A 22,464-nucleotide genomic window follows, 5' to 3' on the forward strand; every position below is an offset into this window, starting at 1 on the left:
GGCCAGGTGTGTATAGTGTTTTCACTAATGATGTGATCGATGGTCTGAAGAGTACACTTACTCAAGCTGCTAAGGACACATGCCTCCATGGAATCATGGTAAGAAGGGGAGGAGAATTTTAAACAGCTTTGCAGATACCAATGAAACCAAAAGTGATGTGTCAGATGGAGCCCACTTCACCTGAAAGAGCATAAACCATCTCTACCAACAAAGTGAAGGGAGAGGAATGAAGATTCGCAGAGAGCCCAGGAAGAGATCAGAGGTTTCTGGGAAGTCAAAAGTAGATGTGACTCCAAGATGAGACTGCTCTACCTAGAGCCGCCTGACAGCAGCGGATTCTCAAAATCGAGCTCAACGTTTAGAATTTACAAGTAATCTTATTTGAAGCCAGCACCGGCCAGGACTTTATTAAAATATCAGGCCCAATTCTGGATTCTAGATGCATTAAGAGTGGTGGATAACTTGGAGAGAGCTTTAAAAATACCTGAAATGATCATCAACAGTACAAAACAGGGTCTCTGCAAAATGAATTCATTCCATTAGGCTAGTTAACGATACACACAAATCCTTCCTTCACTGGACTGGGAACTAGCCAAGAGAAAGGACCAGGACTGAACTCATCTTCCCTAAGTCCAAAGCCATGCACAGTTATCAGCAACATAACAGGTGCTCAATAAACGTCAGGTAAGTGCGTGCAGGGATAGATGAATGAGTGAGTGAGTGAGTGAGTGAGTATACGGAAGGAGACCTTAGCAACTATTAACCGAAAACCATTAGAGAGGCGATGCCTGCATTAGATCAAGGAATATGATGGGCTCCATAGCTTTGGAGGAGAGTTCTCTTTTTTAAGGAGGACAAGAGGAAACAGACTTAAAATGAAAAGCAGCTCAGAAACAGAGGTCAAAAACTGAATGGCTACAGGGACCAGGCCCTCAGATGAGGTAAGTGGCCTGGGTGGAGACAGTAGGGAGTGGTGGAGACTATGGCAAAAGCTCAGTGAACACCTGCCCTCTCTCTAGGGGTAGCTGCTCCTCAGCTCCAGCAAACTGATATTATGGAAAAATTAGGATCCAGTGATCCAGATCTTTCAAATTTTCAAGAATCGCCTAATTTTAAAATGTTGTCAATTACTTCAAATTTTTAAAAATGCTACGTGGGCCAAACAAAACACATCGGTTGGCCAGATTTCACCCAGTGAGCAACCACCATGGGATCACTGTGCTTGGATGAGCCTTGGAACATTTTAATAGATGGTACAGATCACCCTTCCAAAACACAGTTCTGCCAGGAAAGACAGGGCTGGGGTAGGGGTGAGGGGCGGGGTTTGCTGGGATGAGAAGGCAGGATGAGATGACCAAGTCTTGGAGCCCCACATCCCAGAGGAATTCTGAGGAAATAATGTAAATGGGACATTTGTCATCACAATTCACAGGTTCAGGGAAGCAAAGTGGATTATATTTCTCAAACACCGAGATACCAACCATCTTTGTAATCCAGCCTTTTATTAATGAAGCATCCTAAAAAATGTTTAGAAAGCCCTCAACGTGTACCTATTAGTCCTTTCCCAAAGTTTTGATCTGGGTTTTCATCCATTGATACTTAACTGAAGCAAACAGCCCCTGAAGGCTGAAAGCCTTCCTGCCTGCCGAGGCCCCAGGGAATAATTTCTCTGACAAAATTAAACAGGGCACTTACCAAAAATGACAATCACTAGCAAGACGGGCAGCCCAATCAGAAAATACCAAGTGGAAATAACCGATTCCCGCTCGACGTAGAGTTCCAGGTTTCCCAGTTTGACCTAAGGGAACAAAGAGGTGGGGTCGAGGTGGGAACCACATCTAGGTACACAATTTTTCCCCCCAAATGGCTTTCTCCAAGATACAAAAAGAGGTGGCAAGCTAGGTAGGATATCCGAGTTCAAGTCCCGTCTCTGGGCAGATTAGCTATGTGAATTTCAGCCAATCAAGAACATTCCCTGTGCCTTGGTTTCTGGATTCAGCTCCAATCAGTTGCAGGGCTAGACCCACAGATTTTACACTTTGGTCCTCTTTGCCCTGGGGGTTTTAAACTGCAGGAATGGGGGCGATAAAGAGATAGTAACCTGTGGGTAAGACACCCTCTTACCCCTGGACTAAGGAAGTAATCCAACTTTTTAACCTCTTCTACATCTTGTGTTTTCTTGATGGGCCAATTTTGAAGGAAGCATTCTGTGGGAAAAACCAGTTTGGCAATGCTGCTGGGATGATCCCTGAGGGGCTTTTCCAATTTTAGGTTTTGATTATAAAAGTTTGTAAAACTTGTAAAGGGAAAAACTCTATATCAAGCCTTATTTTTGCATTGACATACATATAAGTATTGAGGAACATTACCATCCTGGGAGCCACGGCTGCCCCTGTGGAAGTATCTGTGCAAAGTGGCTAGAGTGCAGACTCCAGGCCCAGACAGCCCAGGTTCTAAGTCCCAGTCCAGAGAATGAACCCGGGCCCTCGGCAGTGAGAACACGAGTCCTAACCACTGGACCGCCAGGGAGCTCCCCCTTGCTGTCCTTCCCAGCTGTAGGAGCTTGCGTGAGTCACCTATCCGTGCAGCTCTCACTTTCCCCATCTCTAAAATGGGATGCTGTTACGCCTCTTCAGAGGGTTGTCGTGAAGATGAAACGTGCCGGCATTTGTTTGTAAGCAAGTTCCTGGCACTCCCGCTCAGAGCTCTCCAGCGGACTCCTGGAGCTCAGAGCCAAGTCCCCACAATGACCCCCAATTGGCTCTCCACGCTCCCCCCGTTAATGCTCTCACCTCCTTGGAATACTCCCCGCCTTGTTCCTTCCACTCCGCCACACTGGTCTCCTTGTTGCCCTTTAACAGCACCAGGGAGGCTCCTGACCCAGGAACTTTGCAACCTGTGGTTCCCTTTGCCTGGAACACTCTACCCCAGATGGCCCACAGCTCATGCCCCTCGTATCCCTGAGGTCCTGATTCAAACGTCGTCTTGGCAAAAGCCCTTTTCTGGCCGCCATCGTAAACCTTGCAGCACTGCCCCTCACCTCCTGCTTCATTTTTCTTCGTAACAGTTACCACCATCTAACACATCTTCAATTTATTTTCTATACTACCTGCCTTTTTAGGTAAGATCCATGAGGGCAGATATTTTGGGGGGTGGGGGCGGTAGGCGGGTCTGTCTACTTCTCTGCTATGTCCCTATGTCCCAGTGCAGGCACTCAGGAACTAGTCCTGGATAATGAAGGGTGCTACCATTTGCTCTTCTCAACTAACCAGACACGTGGGATCCCTTGTGAGTTTAGCTGCTGTTATTCATTTTATAATTATTACGACCCTCTTTACCGTACAACAGACGGACCAAGGGAGGTTCAGCTAAAGCCAACTTATCTAAGGCCACACAGCTATTAACTGGTGCACCTGAGACACAAACACATTTTTTGTTTTGCCTTCCAGTTGATGTTCTTTTTTCTTATCCTTTACCCAATTACTTCTGACTCTAGATCATAAAGCGTTTTGGAGGGGGGGATATAGACTGTGCAGAGTCTCATATGGCATGAATACTATAAACGGAGGTTTCTAATATGTTTCCCTTCACCACGGTCTCCTGTCTTTATTGTGGGACATAAATATACCAGTGATGGGACGGACCCTCAAACGTGTCTGGGAAAAGATTAAATGCAGTGAGTCTGACTTCATGGTGGAGGAAGCAGCCCATGACCCCTAGATTATCTGGTCCCCATTAGACTCCACTGCCACTTTCAGTATGCCAGGGAAGCCCCCATTCTGGGTGTCTGCCAAGACATGCCACCTCTGCGTTTGGGCAAAGGATGACAGCTCGCTCGTCAATGGGTCTAGCGATTCTGCTGCAGATGCTGCGGTCTAAACGTACGGCTAGAACAAAAGCTATCAAGACTCATTAGTATCATAAACAATGGTGTGCTCAGTGCTTTGACATTCCAATGGCACAGGGATGGGTTCTGCAAGCTATTCTGGAGGAATAGCGTTTGGGCCTACAATACCAGCTTTGTTTATCTTCACTGAAAGTGAAGATCTAACGATCCATAAAAGATTCTATTCTGGCTTCTGGTTTAGCCAAGGAATCCCCCCTCCCCTCGCCCCACACCAAATAAGGTAAAACTGACGGGTAGGACTGTCGGGCAACCTACGCGAACTTTCTTGGAAGAGGTGGCGATGCTGTTTGCCGCAGTGATGCCTTTAATTTTGCAGAAGATGGTGGTGAGATCTTGATTTCTAGTAATATTTTCAAAACTGCAATTTAATTGCTCATTTTCTCCATGAAAGAGAGTAATTTCAATGTCTTTCTTGGAAATGTTGAAGTTATCATTTTCTTTCTGTGAAGAACAAGGTGAAGATGAAGAAGTCAAGGCGTGTGTGGAAACTCACAAACATAAGACACCTTCCCTGTGGAGGGGAGCACATCCTCCCACCCGAAATGAGAGAGACATACTTGAATTTTGACTTCCAATTCTGTGTCCACCTCAGGTTCAGCCCGGTACCCTGTAAATCTGGGGTCGTCAAGGTACTGCAAGCTTCCACAATCCAAGTAGGTCTCCTGGACCCTGAGCTTCACAGTGACATTCGTACGCCCTTTTGAACTCTTTAAACTGGGGGCTAAAAATCTGCAGTGAGTCGCCATACAATATTCAGAGACCTGAGGGAGAAGGAAAGAGCATTTTGACAGCTTCACTAATGAATTTCAGCTCTGGGATTGAAGAGCTAAGTGACCTGGGCAACTGAACCTCTCTGTGCCTCTGTTTTCTCCTCTGTAAAATGGGGATAATAGTATACCCACCTCATGGGGTTGAATTAACTCTAAATTAAATGAGATGAGGTCTCACTAAATTAAATGAGAATACCCATGCAAAAATGCTTACAAATCCATGCAAAAAAGCACTCAACAAATGCTAATATGATTATTAATATTATTAGTAATAATGAAAGAAGAAGGTGATACAATAGGAAAAAAGGGTACTCGGAAGAGAAGTCAGCTAGAGAAAGGGGAAGACTGCACCAACGGGCCTGTGTGTCCTTCAAGACGTCAAGGCTGAGTCCTGGGAAACTACAGGAAGGGAGGAGCCAGTTCTTCGGCAAGGCTGGCTGCAGGCTTGCGTCTGCTGGCTCAATCACTCTGTGTTGGCGAACCCCTGTGCTTTAGCAGAAATCACTAACCACAAGAGGAAAAGGCCTTGCAGGCCTAACAAAAAGTAGAGGAAAACAAAAGTAAAAGGGACAACACAGCTCCCATGAAAGAAAGAGCATGAAGATGGGAAACCACGCAGAAAGGGTGGCCCACTTTACAGGCTTATTTAAAACAAACAAGCGAACGTAAATACTGTCATTTTCAGGTGTGCAGAGAGTTGGGCAGAGAAAGCTGCTGGGAGAGGGGAGGTTGACAAACGTTCTCAAGAAGAGCAGCTAAGGCTCCTAAAAGGAAATTTGCCAGATGGGGATTTTTCCTCTCTGTTATTTGCTGTCTAACTAATGTTGGAATTTTAAAAAGAGGGTAGGAAGAAGCAACAGGTGGGAAAATCTGATGCAAGGCACTGAGATGTGGACAAGCATAACCTCCCTTCACCTTTAACGCCTTTCCAAACGACGGCCCTGAATCTCTCATTCACATCTCTGGCGACATGAAGAAAACCACAAAACCCACTGCCTCAGCCCTCTCAACAGCCGGAACCCCAGCAGGCTGGCTTTTTGCTGAAGACGCCTTCTAGAAAGATTCCTGGTGATAGGGTCACCCTAACCTCATTATTCTCTACTCTCTAAATTTCCGTACCAGTGTCATCCGAAATGCTCTTTTTCTCTAGTTTCTGAGCAACTTCTTGGCTACCTTCGCTGGCCGTCTTGTTTTCTTTCACTCCTTAAAATTAAGCTGTTCTGCAAGATTCCACCTCAGGCGCTCTTTTCTTCTTCCTTTGTGCCCCCACTCCCAGGATGTCGTTCACATTCTCCTTCTAACGACCATGCTACAAAGATGACCCGTCATCTCCCCACCATCCCTAGATACCTGCAGGAGCATCCTTCTGGGTCTCCCAGGCTTTCTTTCAGTTACTGCCTCTCCATATGACCCTATGCACCATCGCCAAAATCATCATCATCAAGGGTACCTATCCCCACGTCACTCCCTGCTCAAAGATCTTCAATCCCTCCCCACTGCCTACAGAGTTAAGGGCAGACTTTTCAGTCTGATCCTCTCTTCCGGCCCAGCGTGGCTTTGCAGCCGTCCCTCTGGCTCACTCCCGACCCATCCTCTCGGCTCCAGCAGAGCAGGACTCACCAATATTCCCATCAGGGGCCTGTGAGTGAGTGTCTCCTCCGGCCCCCTGCTTCTACCTGCTCATACCGCTCCACTCCACAGACATGCTGAAATCTGCTCTAGTTTAATTTCCCTTTCATGTGAAAACACACAGTGGAGTATCTGAGCTGGAAGGGAATCAGAGGACCTAGAACTTCAACACGGCCTGTGCGCTCAGCTTTCCATCCCAGTGTAGATTACCCGTCTCCCTCGGTAAAGGCAGCGTGACTCTCTTTTTTACCTTTTGTCCCTGCAGCCAGGAAAATGTTTGGCCCACAGTAGGTGCTCAGTGAATTCTACTTGATATAGGGACAGCACTGGGGAGGGAGAGCAAGTTCACTCACAAATGCAGGCAATGCCTCTGGTAAGAGGGTCAATCTCTACGAACCACTCAACAGGATGTGTTGACATCATGGAGATGGGGCCTGGAATCAGATACAACATGAGGCTTGGAACTGGCTCTGAAGGGTGTCAGGACTCGGACATGTGTATGACAAGGATCTAGGAGGTCTTAGGAAGGCCTCCTGGACCCAGACCTGAAGCCACACTGGTTCCAAGCGGAGGCCGGGTCTGTGGCCACTAACATGCCTGCCAGCTTTGGCAGGTAGTGGTCTGGCTGGGCCTCAGAGAGGCTGTTATCTTCACATCTCTCATGAAGGAGGGACAGAAAGGGGAAGAGAGAATGGGGAGAGCCTTCGAGAAGAGCCTAGAAGTGCACTCAGAGGCCCCGACTTGTCTCTGAAGTTCATCATTTCCCATAACGAGGCCCGTGTGTGAATCGTGTTGGGCTAAGAACTAAGTGGGGCTGAGGGCCAGACCCCTGTGCGGGGACAGGAAAGGCAAGAGGAGGTGAGGTCAGAAGGAAGGCACCAAACCAGGTCAAAGAGACAAGGGCAAGAGAAGGAGAAGCACATGACAGCATCTCTGGGACTTCCACAGGTCACCTCACCTCTGAACCACAGCGTGCTCTGTGTGGTGGGACCACTACCACCTACTCTCCACAGGAACGCTCTTCCTTCCATCACACCTCAGCCACTCACAAGGCATTCTCACACGTATTCACAAACACTGTCTCATCAAGGTGACTTGTTACACAGGGAGGAGATGGCAGGTCTTGTCGTATCACCTCTCTTCCCTCTGTGCCACACCTCGAAACTCTCAACTCCAAGTCTGAGGTCTTATTATTTCCATTATAGTAGATGGTATTTATTATAGATCATGCAACAGGTAAAAGCTTATGATAGCACAAAGGCACAGGAACAAAAAATATACCCCCACATATCCGAGTGTGATGAAAACAAAATCATCCTTGAAAATAACTATATTACAAAGCAGCTGAAGACTTACATTTATGTTTCCTTTTAGCTCGTGTGAAATGATTAAGTTGTCAATTACATCAAAATTTCGACCCATGATGGTTATATTTTGACCACCACTGCAAGGCAAAAAGCAATGAGAGGAGTTTCATAGATAAACACACAGGCATTTTGCATTTATGAATAAAACCATCCATTTATTCGTACTCAATATTAAACTCAGTTATGTTTGAGAGCAAATTAATAAATTTTAATTTCAAACGCACGACAGCTTAAAAAGTCTTCTCATGATACTGACAGTTTTTAAGATACATAAATATAAAAATTCAGGTTGGATCCTGTTTTAATTCTAAGAAAATGTCCAAATTCTTGTATAGAATTTTGAGTTTTGCTGTGTCATGTTTCCACATGTAATTAGATCATCAGCTGTACCTTGAAAAGATTTCACTAAATAGAACTTTGCTTGATTACTGTTTAATCTATATGAAGACTTCAATCTAACAGCTTTCAAAATCAAACTCCCAACCTACCGATTATATTTTATGTAGGGAGACAGGGAATACTTTGGACAAGGTAAAATTATAAATGACATTATAAGTCTAAATTCCTATTTGGTAAACCACTTAAGTAACATTTATGTCCTATCTCTCTGAAACTAAGCCAAATAATTTCACATATTCTTAGCACATAATTGCATTTAAGCAAAGTGGTCATTAGATGTGAAATAAACAGCTGTCCACAGCTCTGGCCACCCTTTCCCGTTCACATAGGTCACTAAGACACTCATTCCAGGGGACAGGAGCCTGGATAGGTCAGCTCCATCGGCCAGCTGAGCCCATGATGGCAAGACCAGGAGGTGGGCGCGAGCAGGCCAATTTGTGTAGGGCAGAGGGACGACATTAAGCCCTGAACCTTCCAGCCACAAGGGGGAAGAGCTGAGCTGGCCTCGTGCCAGCCTGTCACCATTACTAGAAAACCAGGCCAAGTGTGCTCCACCACCGGTCAGACTGCAGAGCCATGTTCTGCCAAGAGACACGGGCTCAGAATGTCACAGGTGACTGGACATTAAGAATCCTCATATTGGGCTCCCTGGTGGCGCAGTGGTTGAGAGTCCGCCCGCCGATGCAGGGGACGCGGGTTCGTGCCCCGGTCCGGGAGGATTCCACGCGCCGCGGAGCGGCTGGGCCCGTGAGCCATGGCCGCTGAGCCTGCGCGGCCGGAGCCTGTGCTCCGCAACGGGAGAGGCCACAACGAAGAATCCTCTTATTTTACAACAAAGGAGAACACTGGTGGCTCAGAGCACAGCACCCTGGGCCAGACTGCCCCGAGCCTGCAAGTTGTCTGAATGCTCCCCACCTCAGTTTCCTCATTGGCAAGAAGGGCTACTCATAGCGGACCCCTTAGGCTTGTGAGGATTTCTGAGTCAACAGATCCAACACACCAGGCATGTGGGGAGTGCCGCATCGATGTTTGCTTTTATTTATAGGAAGGATTGAGACCCACGGCAGAGAGTGCCATGCTGGAGCATTGGTTTGGACATTGCAGCTTTCCTCATGCCACTATTACAGGCAGAATTGAAGTCCCAACACCCAGTACCTCAGCATGTGACTATATTTGGAGATAGGACCCTGAAAGAGGTAATTAAGGTTAAATGAGGTCATTAGGGTGTGCCCTAATGCAGTACGACAGGTGTCCTTATAAAAAAAGATTAGGACACAGGCAAGCACAGAGGGAGGACCATTGTGAAGGCATAGACAGAGGATGGCCCTCTACCAGCCTAGGAGAGAGGCCTCAGAATAAATCAACCCTGGAAGCGCCTTGATCTTGGACTTCTAGCTTCCAGAAATGTGATGCAATACATTTATGTGATTTAGCCATCCAGTCTGTCTGTGGCTCTGTTATGGCAGCCCTAGCAGCCTAATACATCCACCTCTCACTTCATCTTAAATAGGAATATCAGAAGTGATTTTCTTCTTTTTCTTTCTTTTTCTTTTTTTAAAACAAAGCTGCATCTGTAGTTCCACCTAGACAGTACTTTGAAAGTTAGCTTCATGCTGTGTTAGGTGGAGAAACTATCTTTAGGGTTATATTCTAAAATCTGAATGTGAATTTAAATTCAGCTAAGGGGGAGTTGTTTTTTTTTTTTTCTTAACGTAAGAGTCACCTGAAAAGAGTTTCTTTGGAATTTCCATCTCTCACTTAGGGTATATCTTTGAAATGTAGATACTGCTTTGCATTTAGATAGCTCCCAATATTTCCTCAAATTATTCAAAACAGCTTACTCTAAAGGTTATAAATTGAAAGATGTAAGAAAGAAGCAGCTTTGTGTCACGCGCAGGAATGAAGTGTAATGAAGAGGGTTATGTATTTGTAACAGAAACCTAGGTTTAGTTACCACAATTGAACAAAAATTTTCAAATGCATAAGGTTTAATACGATCTGAACATAAACCAGAGTCTGAGCAAACATTTTAGCTGTGAGTTTCCCAGCAGCCACAGCTAAGAGTAAAACAAGATGTACTCATAGTGTTTACTGTGACAACGGAAAGCAAGCTGCTTATCAGGTATACCTTTGTTTTCTAAGAATAAATCCTACAGAGGAAATTCTGTGAGGAGAATTTAGATATGACCATTATTTCTATATTTATTTGCGTGAAATCCATGATCTTTATGCATATGACCTTGTTAACCACAACAAGAGAAAAATATGCTCTAGAAAGTACCTGATCCAGGTGGTAGCAGGATATATGAGGGAACAGAGGGGCAGAGCGATATAAGACAAGTATCCCGCCGAAGAACAGCTCCCGCCGTCGAACTGGATACACACATCCTTCATTTCTTTTCGGCTTGATGGAAGAGAGAATTTCATATGGGTGTCATTTAGCACGTGGCTAACCTGTATCCTAGAAAGGGGTAGAAAAGAACTCTTCAATGACACGGACCTTAGCACAATTGATTACCCAAGGGGACAGGATATGAATTTCACTTGAACTACAACAGCTCCCAAACTATCGGAACAGCCGCAGGCAACTGCCGATTAATCAGGGTCCACTTACTCAGTATGGGTTTTATCTGGGGGCTGGGTTCCTCTTTCTTTTGTGCATTTTTATGTTTTTATTTGCATTCCCTTAGAAGTGGGGAAAGAAGGAAACGTAGCCCTTGCCTTTAAGAAGCCCTAATAGGAAGTGGAACGTGGACTAGGTATTAAAGTATACTAAGGAACTGTCATTAATTTTGTTGAGTATGCTCAGGCTATATGTTAGACATATATACTTAAGTATTGTACTTATGAGTGAAAGGATATGGTGAGATATCCTGGGATATGCCTTTACTTTTTTTTTTTTAATTTTTTAAAATTTATTTATTTATTTTTGGCTGCATTGGGTCTTCATCGCTGCGCATGGGCTTTCTCTAGCTGCGGCAAGCGGGGGCTACTCTTCATTGCGGTGCGCGGACTTCTCATTGCGGTGCCTTCTCTTGTTGTGGAGCATGGGCTCTAGGCATGCGGGCTTTAATAGTTGTGGCACGCGGGCTCAGTAGTTGTGGCTCGTGGGCTGTAGAGCGTAGGCTCAGTAGTTGTGGCGCACGGGCTTAGTTGCTCTGCGGCATGTGGGATCTTCCCGGACCAGGGCTCAAACCGGGGTCCCCTGCATTGGCAGGTGGATTCTTAACCACTGCGCCACCAGGGAAGTCCTGGGACATGCTTTTAAAAACTCCAGCCGCCATCCTTCCTTCACTTCCAAAAATGCGGAGGAGATAGATGAAACAAAATCGGCAGAATGTTAAGTTTTGAAGCTGGAGGAAGGGTACAGAGAGGTTCGTTACACTCTTTTCTCTTGTGTATGATTGGAAATTTCCATGATGAAAAGCTTGAAAAAAGAGAAGTCCCAGTCAAACACCGGGGCAGGGGTGTGGTAGAACCCAACCCCAGGCAGAGATGGGGATTCTGCTGTTCAAAGAGCAGAGGGCGCAAAACTGAAGTCCTAAAGTCCATGCCAAGAGCCCAGGGGTCTCAGAATCAATCAGCATCAGAACCAAGCTGCCTCCCGAGGAGCTCCAGACTGGAATTTAGCTGGGACTGTCCTAGGTGCTCCTGAAATCTGCAGAGTGTGCCCTCAACACCTTTCAGCAGTCAAAACAAAGCCTTCTACAACACTCCCTCTGTAACCTGCAGCTTCCTCTGTACATCCCGTCTACAACGAGCCTCTAAAGCGCAAGTCATGAAGATGGGGTTCTGTCTGAATAATGCTCAGTATAATTATGCCACGTGAGAATCTATTATTATTACTTAAAGGCTACGTGCATGGTTACCTACTTTAATGCACGTAGCCTTTAAGTAGTAATAACAGATTCTAACAATAAGGCAAATTCAAAAAAATTTGAGTCGGTTTGTACTTACACCACCTCAAATTTACATTCTAAGATTTTATATTCAGAGCAAAGCTCTAGGAAGTTCATTGTAAAATGGCTGATCAGGGCTTCCCTGGTGGCGCAGTGGTTGAGAGTCCACCTGCCGATGCAGGGGACACGGGTTCGTGCCCTGGTCCAGGAAGATCCCACATGCCGCAGAGCGGCTAGGCCCATAAGCCATGGCCGCTGAGCCAGCATGTCCGGAGCCTGTGCTCCGCAACGAGAGAGGCCACGACAGTGAGAGGCCCACATAACGCAAAAAAAAAAAAAAAAAAAAAAAAAAAAAAAGGCTGATCATTAATATTCACACTTATTTATCGATTTTTTTTTATCGATTTTTGAAGGAGGCAGAAATATGGGTCCTTCCACTACTATCCTTATATTTTTCTCTTCAGAGTAATTAGGCATTAAAACATACCATAATAAAAGAGTTTTAGGATTATGGCATGAACTCAGATATAGGATTAACTGGGTATTATGTTTACTGCTCATGAACTTGGGTTCACCACACAGATGTGGTTACTGAAATGCTACATGCAGAAAGGTCTCTCTTAGTCATTTAATTTAATAACTGCGGTATCTCAAGACACATTCGGAATTGGAATGAGAGCATAAACAGTCAGAAACACGGTAATGCTAGGAAAAACGACTTATTTTCCAGTGAATTTGATTGCCTTTCAGTGAACACACAGGTGTCTAACTTCACAGATTTTGCTACACAAAATGAAAGATTTTTGCAGGGGGGTATTTAGCCAGGATAAATGGTACAAAAATACCTGGGTCGCACAGATACAGCCACTAATGTGTGCTTGATAATTCTGGTAAATAGCAGAACAGAGCAGAGCCCCCAGTGAGCAGCTTTTTCCATCAAAATGACAGACATCCCAAATTTACTGCTAGGAGGGGAAGGGGGTGGCAGTTAAATGCAGCAAATGAATTAAAACAGAAAACTCAGTAAATAAGTGTGGCAGATTCAAACACTGTACAGATCTGTTTCAGTAGTTAAGAACCAAAACACCACGCTTCAGTGGACTGTCTTCAGCGCATTCCCACGATGAGAACAAAGTCAGTATTACACTTCACGTAGACTGCAACATCTTTTACTTCAACTTAGCTCACAATTATGAACACTAACAAGCAGAAAACTCAAATTATCTATTATGTTATTATTCTTATTTTTTTTTTTTGCGGTACGCGGGCCTCTCACTGTTGTGGCGTGTCCCGTTGCGGAGCACAGGCTCCGGATGCGCAGGCTCAGCAGCCATGGCTCACGGGCCCAGCCGCTCCGCGGCATGTGGGATCTTCCCGGACCGGGGCACGAACCCGTGTCCCCTGCATCGGCAGGCGGACTCTCAACCACTGCGCCACCAGGGAAGCCCTATTATGTTATTATTATTTTCTCTCTTTTTGTGGGGTAGCATTTGCACAAGAGTGTTAGTGAAATACTGAGATTTTCTTCTCTCAAAGCTTCATTGAAAGGATGTGTTAGGGGAAACAGATCATAGAAATAATGATGTTCAAATGGTACATTGACCAGATATTTGTGTTGGGGTGTTTTGTTTTCCTTCTTCTTTTTTAAATTAATGTATGTTCCACTGAGTTATTATTCGAGCCTGAAACCAATCCAATAAAGAGAAGCCCGAAAAGAATACAATGGGGGCTTCCCTGGTGGCACAGTGGTTGAGAGTCCGCCTGCCGATGCAGGGGACGCGGGTTCGTGCCCCGGTCCGGGAAGATCCCACATGCCGCGGAGCGGCTGGGCCCGTGAGCCATGGCTGCTGAGCCTGCGCGTCCGGAGCCTGTGCTCCACAACGAGAGAGGCCACAACGGTTGTTGAGAGGCCCGCGTACCGCAAAAAAATTAAAAATAAATAAATAAAAAAAATAAAAAGAATACAATGGATCAGAAAATTTCTTTTTTTCAACTGTAATACATTGAAAGTGTGGTCCTATTTTCCTGTAAAATTCCAAAGTGCTCAACTATTTTTCTAAGTGGATCATCTTCAAAATGATGTTTGCTACTCAAATCACTTGATTTTGTTCATGAAAACAAAACAAGACCCCAAGAGGCAACATCCTGGAATTATTGTATACTGAGATTTTGGGGGTAACATGGGACAGATTCTCCCACAATTAACTTTAAATGTGGTGCTTAAATTATTTCACTTACTGAAACTATGTTATATCAAATATGCAGACTAATTGGCTCAGATTGGCACATGGAAATAAATTAACTATATAAAGATTCTAATCACAGTGCTATTCCTTTGATGTAAGTTTTAGCTTTTCACTACTTTACGAAGAATAAATTACTCATATTTCAACTCACACATCCTTATCACAAGTACTGGTTCCTTTCAGGATCATTGTGATATTCGATGCCTGGGTAAAGTTTGCTCCCGTGACGATCACATTACTCTTCCCTAAGGTTGATATTTTCTGTGGCTCAATGGACTTAATGTAGAAGACCTATTGGAAGGAAAAGATTCAAACACAAGATCAAAGCTAAGAAATGGCACTGTTTGAAAAAATCTGTTTATGTGCTGCAGTTCGAAGAAATCACTGGGAAATTACAACATTTTGCAAACACAAGCAGACAGTGTTTAATGAAATCAGTGAATTCAAGGGAGAGGGCTGAAGACTCATGTCTCTCAACATGCGACAGCATGAGGTCAAACCAATTAGTCTTTGTCTCACGAGACAGTTGAAAATACAGTTGAAGAGTCTGACATTCTGTCTGAAGAGTGAGCTATCACTAGAGTCTCAAAACTGCTCACTGCCTTCCAGCCTCTGCAGGCTCACAACATAGCCAAATGAAGGAAAAGACAAGCAGTCCACTGACTGTAAGTCAGCACCAGACTCATCACTAAGTTGGAATAAATGTCATTCTGGATAAATTTAATTCCCAAGAAAGCAGTTCCTAATTTTTGTTTGTTTCAGTAGGCTATTTGAATCAAGGAGTATACTGCAGCGAAAAAAAAAATCTCAGGAAATCAACTAAGTCACCTAATATCAAGTAGTTGCATGCCTAAACCACTGGGGCCAACCATTTCCATTCTCTGGTTTGCAGATACCATCTTCTCTTTGCTACCCATTACAAGCTTTATCAGGCCTTTCTTTATCAAGAAAGTCTCCCTTGGAATCCCTCGTACCTGGGGCCCCATCTCATGTAGATTTATGCACCTTACTTCTCTATTTGCAATGTTTAATCAAATTCTCCTTTTTAAAAAAGCCCTCTATTTGATGGTAAGAATCATTTTCCCTTTCAAAGACAAAACAATCCTGATTTCTTTCACTTTTCTCTACAGATGCCACCGTCTTTCTGATCATTTAGTAGTTGTTTTGTAGACCATTTCCAGAAAGTCTATGTTCTTCTACAATATGGACCAAACAGGACAAGATTCTAAGATTCTAGCCAATAGAAAGCTCAGCGGATCTTTAGCATGAGTGAATTTTCATACTCGCACTCTTGATATTTGAAAACGACCCCCAGGTCCAGAGATGCTTAATCATGTGAAATTCGGCTTAAATCATAAACACAGAGTGTATCCACTTAGAGGATAACGTCTAGGAGGAAGCCACTTAAGGCACTGGGGGAGCTTTAGTCCCATCCAGCACCTGCCTACCACCTGCTTCTTCAAGCAGCCCAGGGGCCTTTGCTCCTTTGTATGTATAATGCTCATCACGACGGACTTGCTGCACTGCTGGGGCTGCCCATCCTGCTGAAAGGATGTTTTATCATTCTGTTCCTTGAGAAACCCAGGTGCTATATGGTAAAGCAGTCACCATCACTCATTATCACTATGGATCGGTTCTGCAGATTGAGGTAAATTCATTGTTTATGTCATCACAGTAATGATGTAATACGACAGAGAACTGATTTCGGTGGCAGAATTTATTTTAATCACTTTAGTAAAGGACTTGAGCCCCGTATTTATAGAATCACGAAGGGCCCGAAAGGGTCACTTTAATTATGCTGTTAGAGTTGACTGCATTTTATGGGGGAAATTATCTGCAAGAGTGGTACTTGGAATGGGGGGGATTAGCGAAGACTTCAAGATAAATCCCTTGCAAATGCCAAGTGTGTGTTGGATAGCAAAAGGCTTACTCTTTGCTCTGACAAGATGACAGCTAAGTGAACAGGTATTTGTTAAACACCTACAGGATCCCTAGGACAGCGCTAGGTGTTGTGGAGGACACATAACCTCTGCGTGCACTAGATCAGGCGTGGGCAAACTCCTGGATTTGCCTGGAGCAAATCAAATTCAGTCCGTTGCTCGTTCTTGTACAGCCTATGAAAAAACTGTCAAAAGAAGAATAATATTCCATGACATGTGTAAACACATGAAATTCAAATTTCAGTGTCCATAAATAAAGTTTTTTTGGAACAGAGCCACGCCCGTCATTTATGCACTGTCTGTCACTGCTTTTGTACTACAACGGCAGAGCCGAGTCTCTGCGACAGAGATCATGTGGTTTGCAAAGCCTAAAATATTAACTGTCTGGCTCTTTGAAGAAAAAAATCTTGCCAACCCCTGTACTAGAGGATCCACTGTCTTCTTAGGGAGGCAAGAGGCTTTATGTTAAACCTCAGTGCAGACTCACATTTATATCCAAGTCAGCTATGATTCTCAGGTTTCTTTGAAGATAGCCCTTCTCACTTCTTAGACTGTTGATGTCTGCTCACGCAAAATTTCAAACATGCCCAGTAAATGCTACTTCTTCGCTCTCATGAGAGGCTAAAGAGAGCCTTATAACTAACCTAAAACAGATTTTCTAAAGGGGATTATATTTTGCTCCTTAAACGGCTCTACAAATAACATCAGAGGACCCGCCACGTCATCTCATTAACTTTTTAAAAATAAATTTATTTATTTTTGGCTGTGTTGGGTCTTTGTTGCTGCACGTGGGCTTTCTCTAGTTGCAGCGAGCGGGGGCTACTCTTTGTTGAGGTGCGCGGGCTCCTAACTGCAGTGGCTTCTCGTTGCGGAGCACGGGCTCTAGGCTCATGGGCTTCAGTAGTTGTGGCACGTGGGCTCAGTAGTTGTGGCTCGCAGGCTCTAGAGCCCAGGCTCAGTAGTTGTGGTACACGGGCTTAGTTGCTCTGCGGCATGTGGGATCTTCCCGGACCAGGGCTCCAACCTGTGTCCCCTGCATTGGCAGGCGGATTCCTAACCACTGCACCACCAGGGAAACCCCACGCCTCATTAACTTTTTATTTCCTCTTGGGTAGAGACAGCTACTTCAAAAGGATTTGGTTTTAAAACCTTATTGTTTCGAGAAGTTTCCACTGGCTCTCTAGGATGGGATCCAGCCCTGGCCTATCTCATGAAAGCAGATGCTTCTTGTCTGCTTGCAAAGAGGGTCAGATTCGTTGTCCTTTGCTTGCTTGGAGAACCCCTTTTAATCTTAACAAGTGCAGTAAAGAGTTACCAAGGGGATCTCACTAAATAAACAGCACAGGTATACAAGGAGAGAAAAAAAAAAACAGGGTTCTTATATGGCTGTACTACCTGGCTACAACAAGTCTTAGAAATAAAACATTTTCTATTTTTACTGATAAATATCCTTTAAAAATCTATTACAGACAAAAGGCCAAGAATGATCTCTCCACACACTCAACATTTTAGATCTATTTCTGTATTTTAATCAAAAATTAATTCACAACCCGAAATGAAGTAGCAGGTCCCATAAACTGACACATACAAGGGGTTAATTTAAAAACATAATCTAGCTTGATGCAAAGAGATAATTCCTTACAGCCCTACAGTGAAATTCCTCCCTCATCCTATGTCCAAGGATTTCCATTTATTTATCAAATCAAAATACCATTGGCTGTAACCCTTATCGCCCTGGGTTGCCCAGCAATTAACCTCAGAATAGTCCACTTCCTGTCAGTTACATTTTAAAGACTTAAGAGTTATTTTTAAACGGCTGCACAATTTAAAATTATTTCATAAAATACTATGAGCTCTGGTTGCTCACAAGTTTAAATCACTCCCTGTTTGGTATAAACAAGCACATTAGAAACTGGCTAACTAGGTAATTACAGAATAGCCAGTTATTTTTATTTATTTTTAAAAAACAAAGTCATTATAAGACACTGGAAATAGCACCACCACTAAGAACTAGTTATCTGTGGAAAGGTCTAAGAGGATTACTCCTGACAGTAAGAGCACTTTTTGTGAAGTCTGACGTCAACACAATTCAAATTACCATGACATGAATGGAGAACCTACCACGATGATTGAAAAGAATGTATCTCGGAAAGAGGTACATTAGGAAGGCTCAGTTTATTAAGACCAAATTGTACTCTCTTATTCTGTTTCTTAAAAAAAAAAAATCTGAATATAGCAAAGCTCTCCATAGCCCTGGACCTGAATCAACACTCAGTAAAACATCCCTCAGATTTTCACTTGCGAAATTAGTTCAAACGGGACCGGATAAAAAGTCACATGAATTCAAAACCAGCTGGAAATCTGAAACCAAAGGACATTAGAGAGATGAAAGGTAGCACAACTAATTAAAGGAAAGTGTCCTGTAGGGCCCTACAGGGGTATTCGGTTCAGAATTATTTAACATCTTTATTAATGACCGAAAAGGATGGAAGTAATATATTAATGAAATGTATAAATTGAGAAGAGTGGTAACCAGCAGTGGAGATGGTAAAGTGTAAAAGGAGGTGAGACGTGGAAAGAAAACAGCAAAATACAATCCCGCCGAGGAAAAATGAAAGCGGTAAATAGAACGAAAAGGCTGTGTCCATCCGCTGCTCGGCCCCCAGGTGAATGCCCCTTGGTGGGGGCCCCGGGGACAGGTCCTTGGGAGACTGGAATGTAACTTGGTCCCAGGAATTGTCAAGAGTTAGAATGCCAACTGAGATGGACCTGGAGATAAGAAGGTGACGGACCAAGGCCCTGTGCAGAGAGATTAAGGCTTGCTTCTGTGACCTGGGGGACTTGAAGGCGAGGCTGCCGAGGCCAGTTTATAAAGTAGTTACTCTTCGTCACTGAACTTCCCGAATGGGACTCCTGAGACCCGGACGGGGTGCCCAGGACTCTGTGACCAGGGAGGGTAGCGTCTCCCCTCTAGCAGAGACCCCACCACTCAAACCCCACCCCCTTGCTGAGTTGCAACTTCACCGTGAGACACTTGCCACTCCCCTCTCCTGAAGGCCTCAGTTTCCCATCTGAAGGCTCTTCTGCTCTCCCCGTCTTGGAAAAGATGCCAGCCTTGCCTGGGTCCAACTCCTTCACTCTGACTGTGCCCCAGCCTACCCCCCTCGTCCCAAGGGCTTCAATGCTAATGCACCCCCCTGACAGCCTGCCCAGGCCATGGATGGGGCAGGCTGTGCCAGCCTAATGCCAAGAGAAGAAGTCCCTTCCAGACTGACTTCGATCATCAATACTACACTGAGGTCACACAGTACAGAGCAGTGATTAAAGCTGTGGGCCCTGGAGTCAGATGGCCTGGGTTCGAATCGCATGTCTATCATTTACTACCTACTGACCCTGTGCAAGTCAACATTTGTCTATCAAATGGGGAAAACAGGCCCATTGTGAGGTTCAAATAAAGAGGCACTCTGAGCTCAGGATATAGCACAGGCTGCACACATACGGGTCACCACTACTCGGTTTAGCACATTCTGGCCTTCCTGTGCGTAACTCTTTCCGTTGCGCACACTCAGATGCTTCATGAAAATGAATCTTACTTCCTTTAAAATATTATAAGTTCTACAACGTAAACTCCAAAGGGCACACGCTTTGCCTACCTGCCCAGCACATAGTAGGTGTTTAATAAACACTTTTTGAATGAATGAATGAACGAATGAGTGAATAAAGGAGCAATTGGCAGTGAACCCCACGGCACCCAGCGCAGTGCTAGGCCCACAGAAGCTACTCAACAAGGTATATAATAAAGTTGATTTCATTTTCAAGGCAAGGACCCTGAAAGAGGTGATTTGGATTGCCTGTGAGAAGTTAAAATGCAATCAAAAGTGATGGAGGAAGAGAAGAGAAGTCACAAGGAAGAGAAAGAATATATATTCTCCGAGAGCAGGAGAACATGATTTTGTATGGTGTATTTCTACCCGGCGGCGATAAGCGTAACAAATATTAGAACAACATCATATCACAGATCTCCACAACCTTTCCTTGACAACAGGAAAGAAGAGCAGCCACCTCTTCTCTCAGCAGGTGGAGGCACCAGATATAAGATTGTTCCGAAAAGGAAGGAAAAGAGGTTAGGGCAGGGCGACAGGGCCAACCGTCTCTGACAGAGACTGGCCCTCACAGCTGAAAATACTGCCCATCCAAAGGGCAAGTGTAGATTTTTGAGTTATTTTCCCTGCTCTGGTGATGCTTTTCCTAACGCAGCCCCCTGGTACATGACAATATGTGCTTTTAGGTCACGGTCAAGGGATGGGACATAGGGTCATGAAACAGTGTGAGGGCAACAGGGCATAACAGGGGTTGAGCCAGGAACCCTCTCTCATAAATGCCACATCCATGGATGAGCAAATTCATGCATTAAAAAAAAAGGTCTTGAAGAGCCCTGTACTTGGTGTAGGCTCCAGGGTCATTTCAATCTTTTTTTTTTTTTTTTTTTTTGCGGTACGCGGGCCTCTCACTGTTGTGGCCTCTCCCATTGCGGAGCACAGGCTCCGGACGCGCAGGCTCAGCGGCCATGGCTCACGGGCCCAGCCGCTCCGCGGCATGTGGGATCTTCCCGGACCGGGACACGAACCCGTGTCCCCTGCCTCGGCAGGCGGACTCTCAACAACTGCGCCACAAGATTGAAGGAAGCCCTCAATCTTGTTTTGTCCCATAATTTCCTGCATCCTTCTGCTCCAGCCAAATCGAATCACTTAGGGTCTCCCGTAATGGGTACCCTGGAATTTTCTGGTGACCCACTATGCTTCTGCAGTGCTAGCCCCTCTGCTTAGAAGACCCACTCCTCTGTCTCCACGTGTCCCTTCCCTCAACTACTGGCTGAAATGCCATCTTGTGTCAATCCATCCATCCATCCATCAAAGACTTATCCAACCACACTGATTAAGCGCTTTTACCCGCCAGGCACTGGGTTTAAATGATCAGGAATGACTAAGCCAAGGCCCCAGGCACAGAGAGGTTCTCTGGGTTTGTATGCGGCCTGGTACCTTCCCTAGGTTAATATTTTTTTATCTTGTATTCTTATCTATGTGCTCATGTACATATAAGACTCTTGAGACTGAGGACAAGACATGTGCCCCACCCCCCGTGGTATCCACGGAGCTCAGTGTAATGGTATCTACTAGGTGCTCGATAAACACCTGCAGAAAGAATCAACCCTAGCTCAGCATCAGGAAGCCCAAGACTATGCCTGTACCATTCACGTTTCGCGTCCCCATGCCCGGCACAGAGGAAGCACTCAGTATGTATGTGATGTGGACGATGCACTGAAGGAAAGCCCTCAATGCTTCTCTGCTAGGAATAGAGTGTTCAGTGCTTCATTCAAGGCCAGCATGAGAATCAAACTGGAAACCTGGATTTCCACATTCCGCATGATAATGAGAAGACAGCAGTGTCTCACAAAGCATGAGAAATCCCTCCGGAGACAAACACTACTCCACTCCCTATTAACCAAAACTGAGTTTCTCAACTGAGTCATGGATTTAAAGAAAACATTTCAGTATCAACACGATGTCTTTCTCCAATATGATATTGCTTATATGTGGAATCTTAAAAAATGGTACAAATGAACCTATTTCCAAAACAGAAATAGAGTCACAGGTGTAGAAAACAAACCTATGGTTACCAATGGGGAAAGCGGGGGAGGGGGGGTGAATTGGGAGATTGGGATTGACATGTACACACTGCTATACATTGAATTGGCCAAAAAGTTCGTTCAGGTTTTGTTCTCCGTAAGATGTTAAAGAAAAACCCGAACAAACCTTTTGGCCAACCCAATATAAAATAAGGACCTTCTGTACAGCACAGGGAACTCTACTCAATACTCTGTAATGACCTATATGGGAAAAGAATTTTACAAAGAGTGGATATAAGTATATGTATAACTGATTCATTTGTTGTACAGCAGAAACTAACACATCATTGTAAATCAACTCTACTCCAATGAAAAGTAATTAAAAATAAAAGATGTCTTTCTACAAAGGTCATTCACAGAGAAGCACTGAAGACAGGTCTGGGCTTTGTTCATTACCGCCGCCTCCTGCTCCCTTGGTGGCCCCAGTTCTTTTAACCACATAGTGCCAAAAGTCAAAAGGTTCCGTAAGACACAATACAGGAAACCAGGATGCTGTGACCTTACTTTTTCCTTTAAAATAAAAATGTAAAAAGTCATTGTCTGAACCACGACTTAGCGATAGAAAGGAAGACACTACTGATGCATAAAAGAACCGGATGGGGCTTCCCTGGTGGCGCAGTG

At 44.7% G+C, this 22,464-nt stretch overlaps 1 protein-coding gene across 1 annotated transcript in view; it reads right to left on the reverse strand.

Annotated features, from left to right (window-relative positions):
* The window catches only part of PLXNC1 (plexin C1), a 141,975-nt gene that overhangs the window by 47,997 nt on the left and 71,514 nt on the right, over positions 1-22,464 (reverse strand). The window contains exons 10-15 of the mRNA XM_060165098.1: positions 14,369-14,508; positions 10,354-10,533; positions 7,663-7,750; positions 4,465-4,668; positions 4,163-4,348; positions 1,696-1,798 (exon numbers count right to left, since the gene is read on the reverse strand). Coding sequence (XP_060021081.1) covers positions 1,696-1,798; positions 4,163-4,348; positions 4,465-4,668; positions 7,663-7,750; positions 10,354-10,533; positions 14,369-14,508 — 901 coding nt within the window. The remainder of the gene's footprint in view (positions 1-1,695; positions 1,799-4,162; positions 4,349-4,464; positions 4,669-7,662; positions 7,751-10,353; positions 10,534-14,368; positions 14,509-22,464) is intronic.

This window comes from Lagenorhynchus albirostris, chromosome 11 (genome assembly GCF_949774975.1).
Source record: "Lagenorhynchus albirostris chromosome 11, mLagAlb1.1, whole genome shotgun sequence".
Classification (NCBI taxonomy): Eukaryota; Metazoa; Chordata; class Mammalia; order Artiodactyla; family Delphinidae; genus Lagenorhynchus; species Lagenorhynchus albirostris.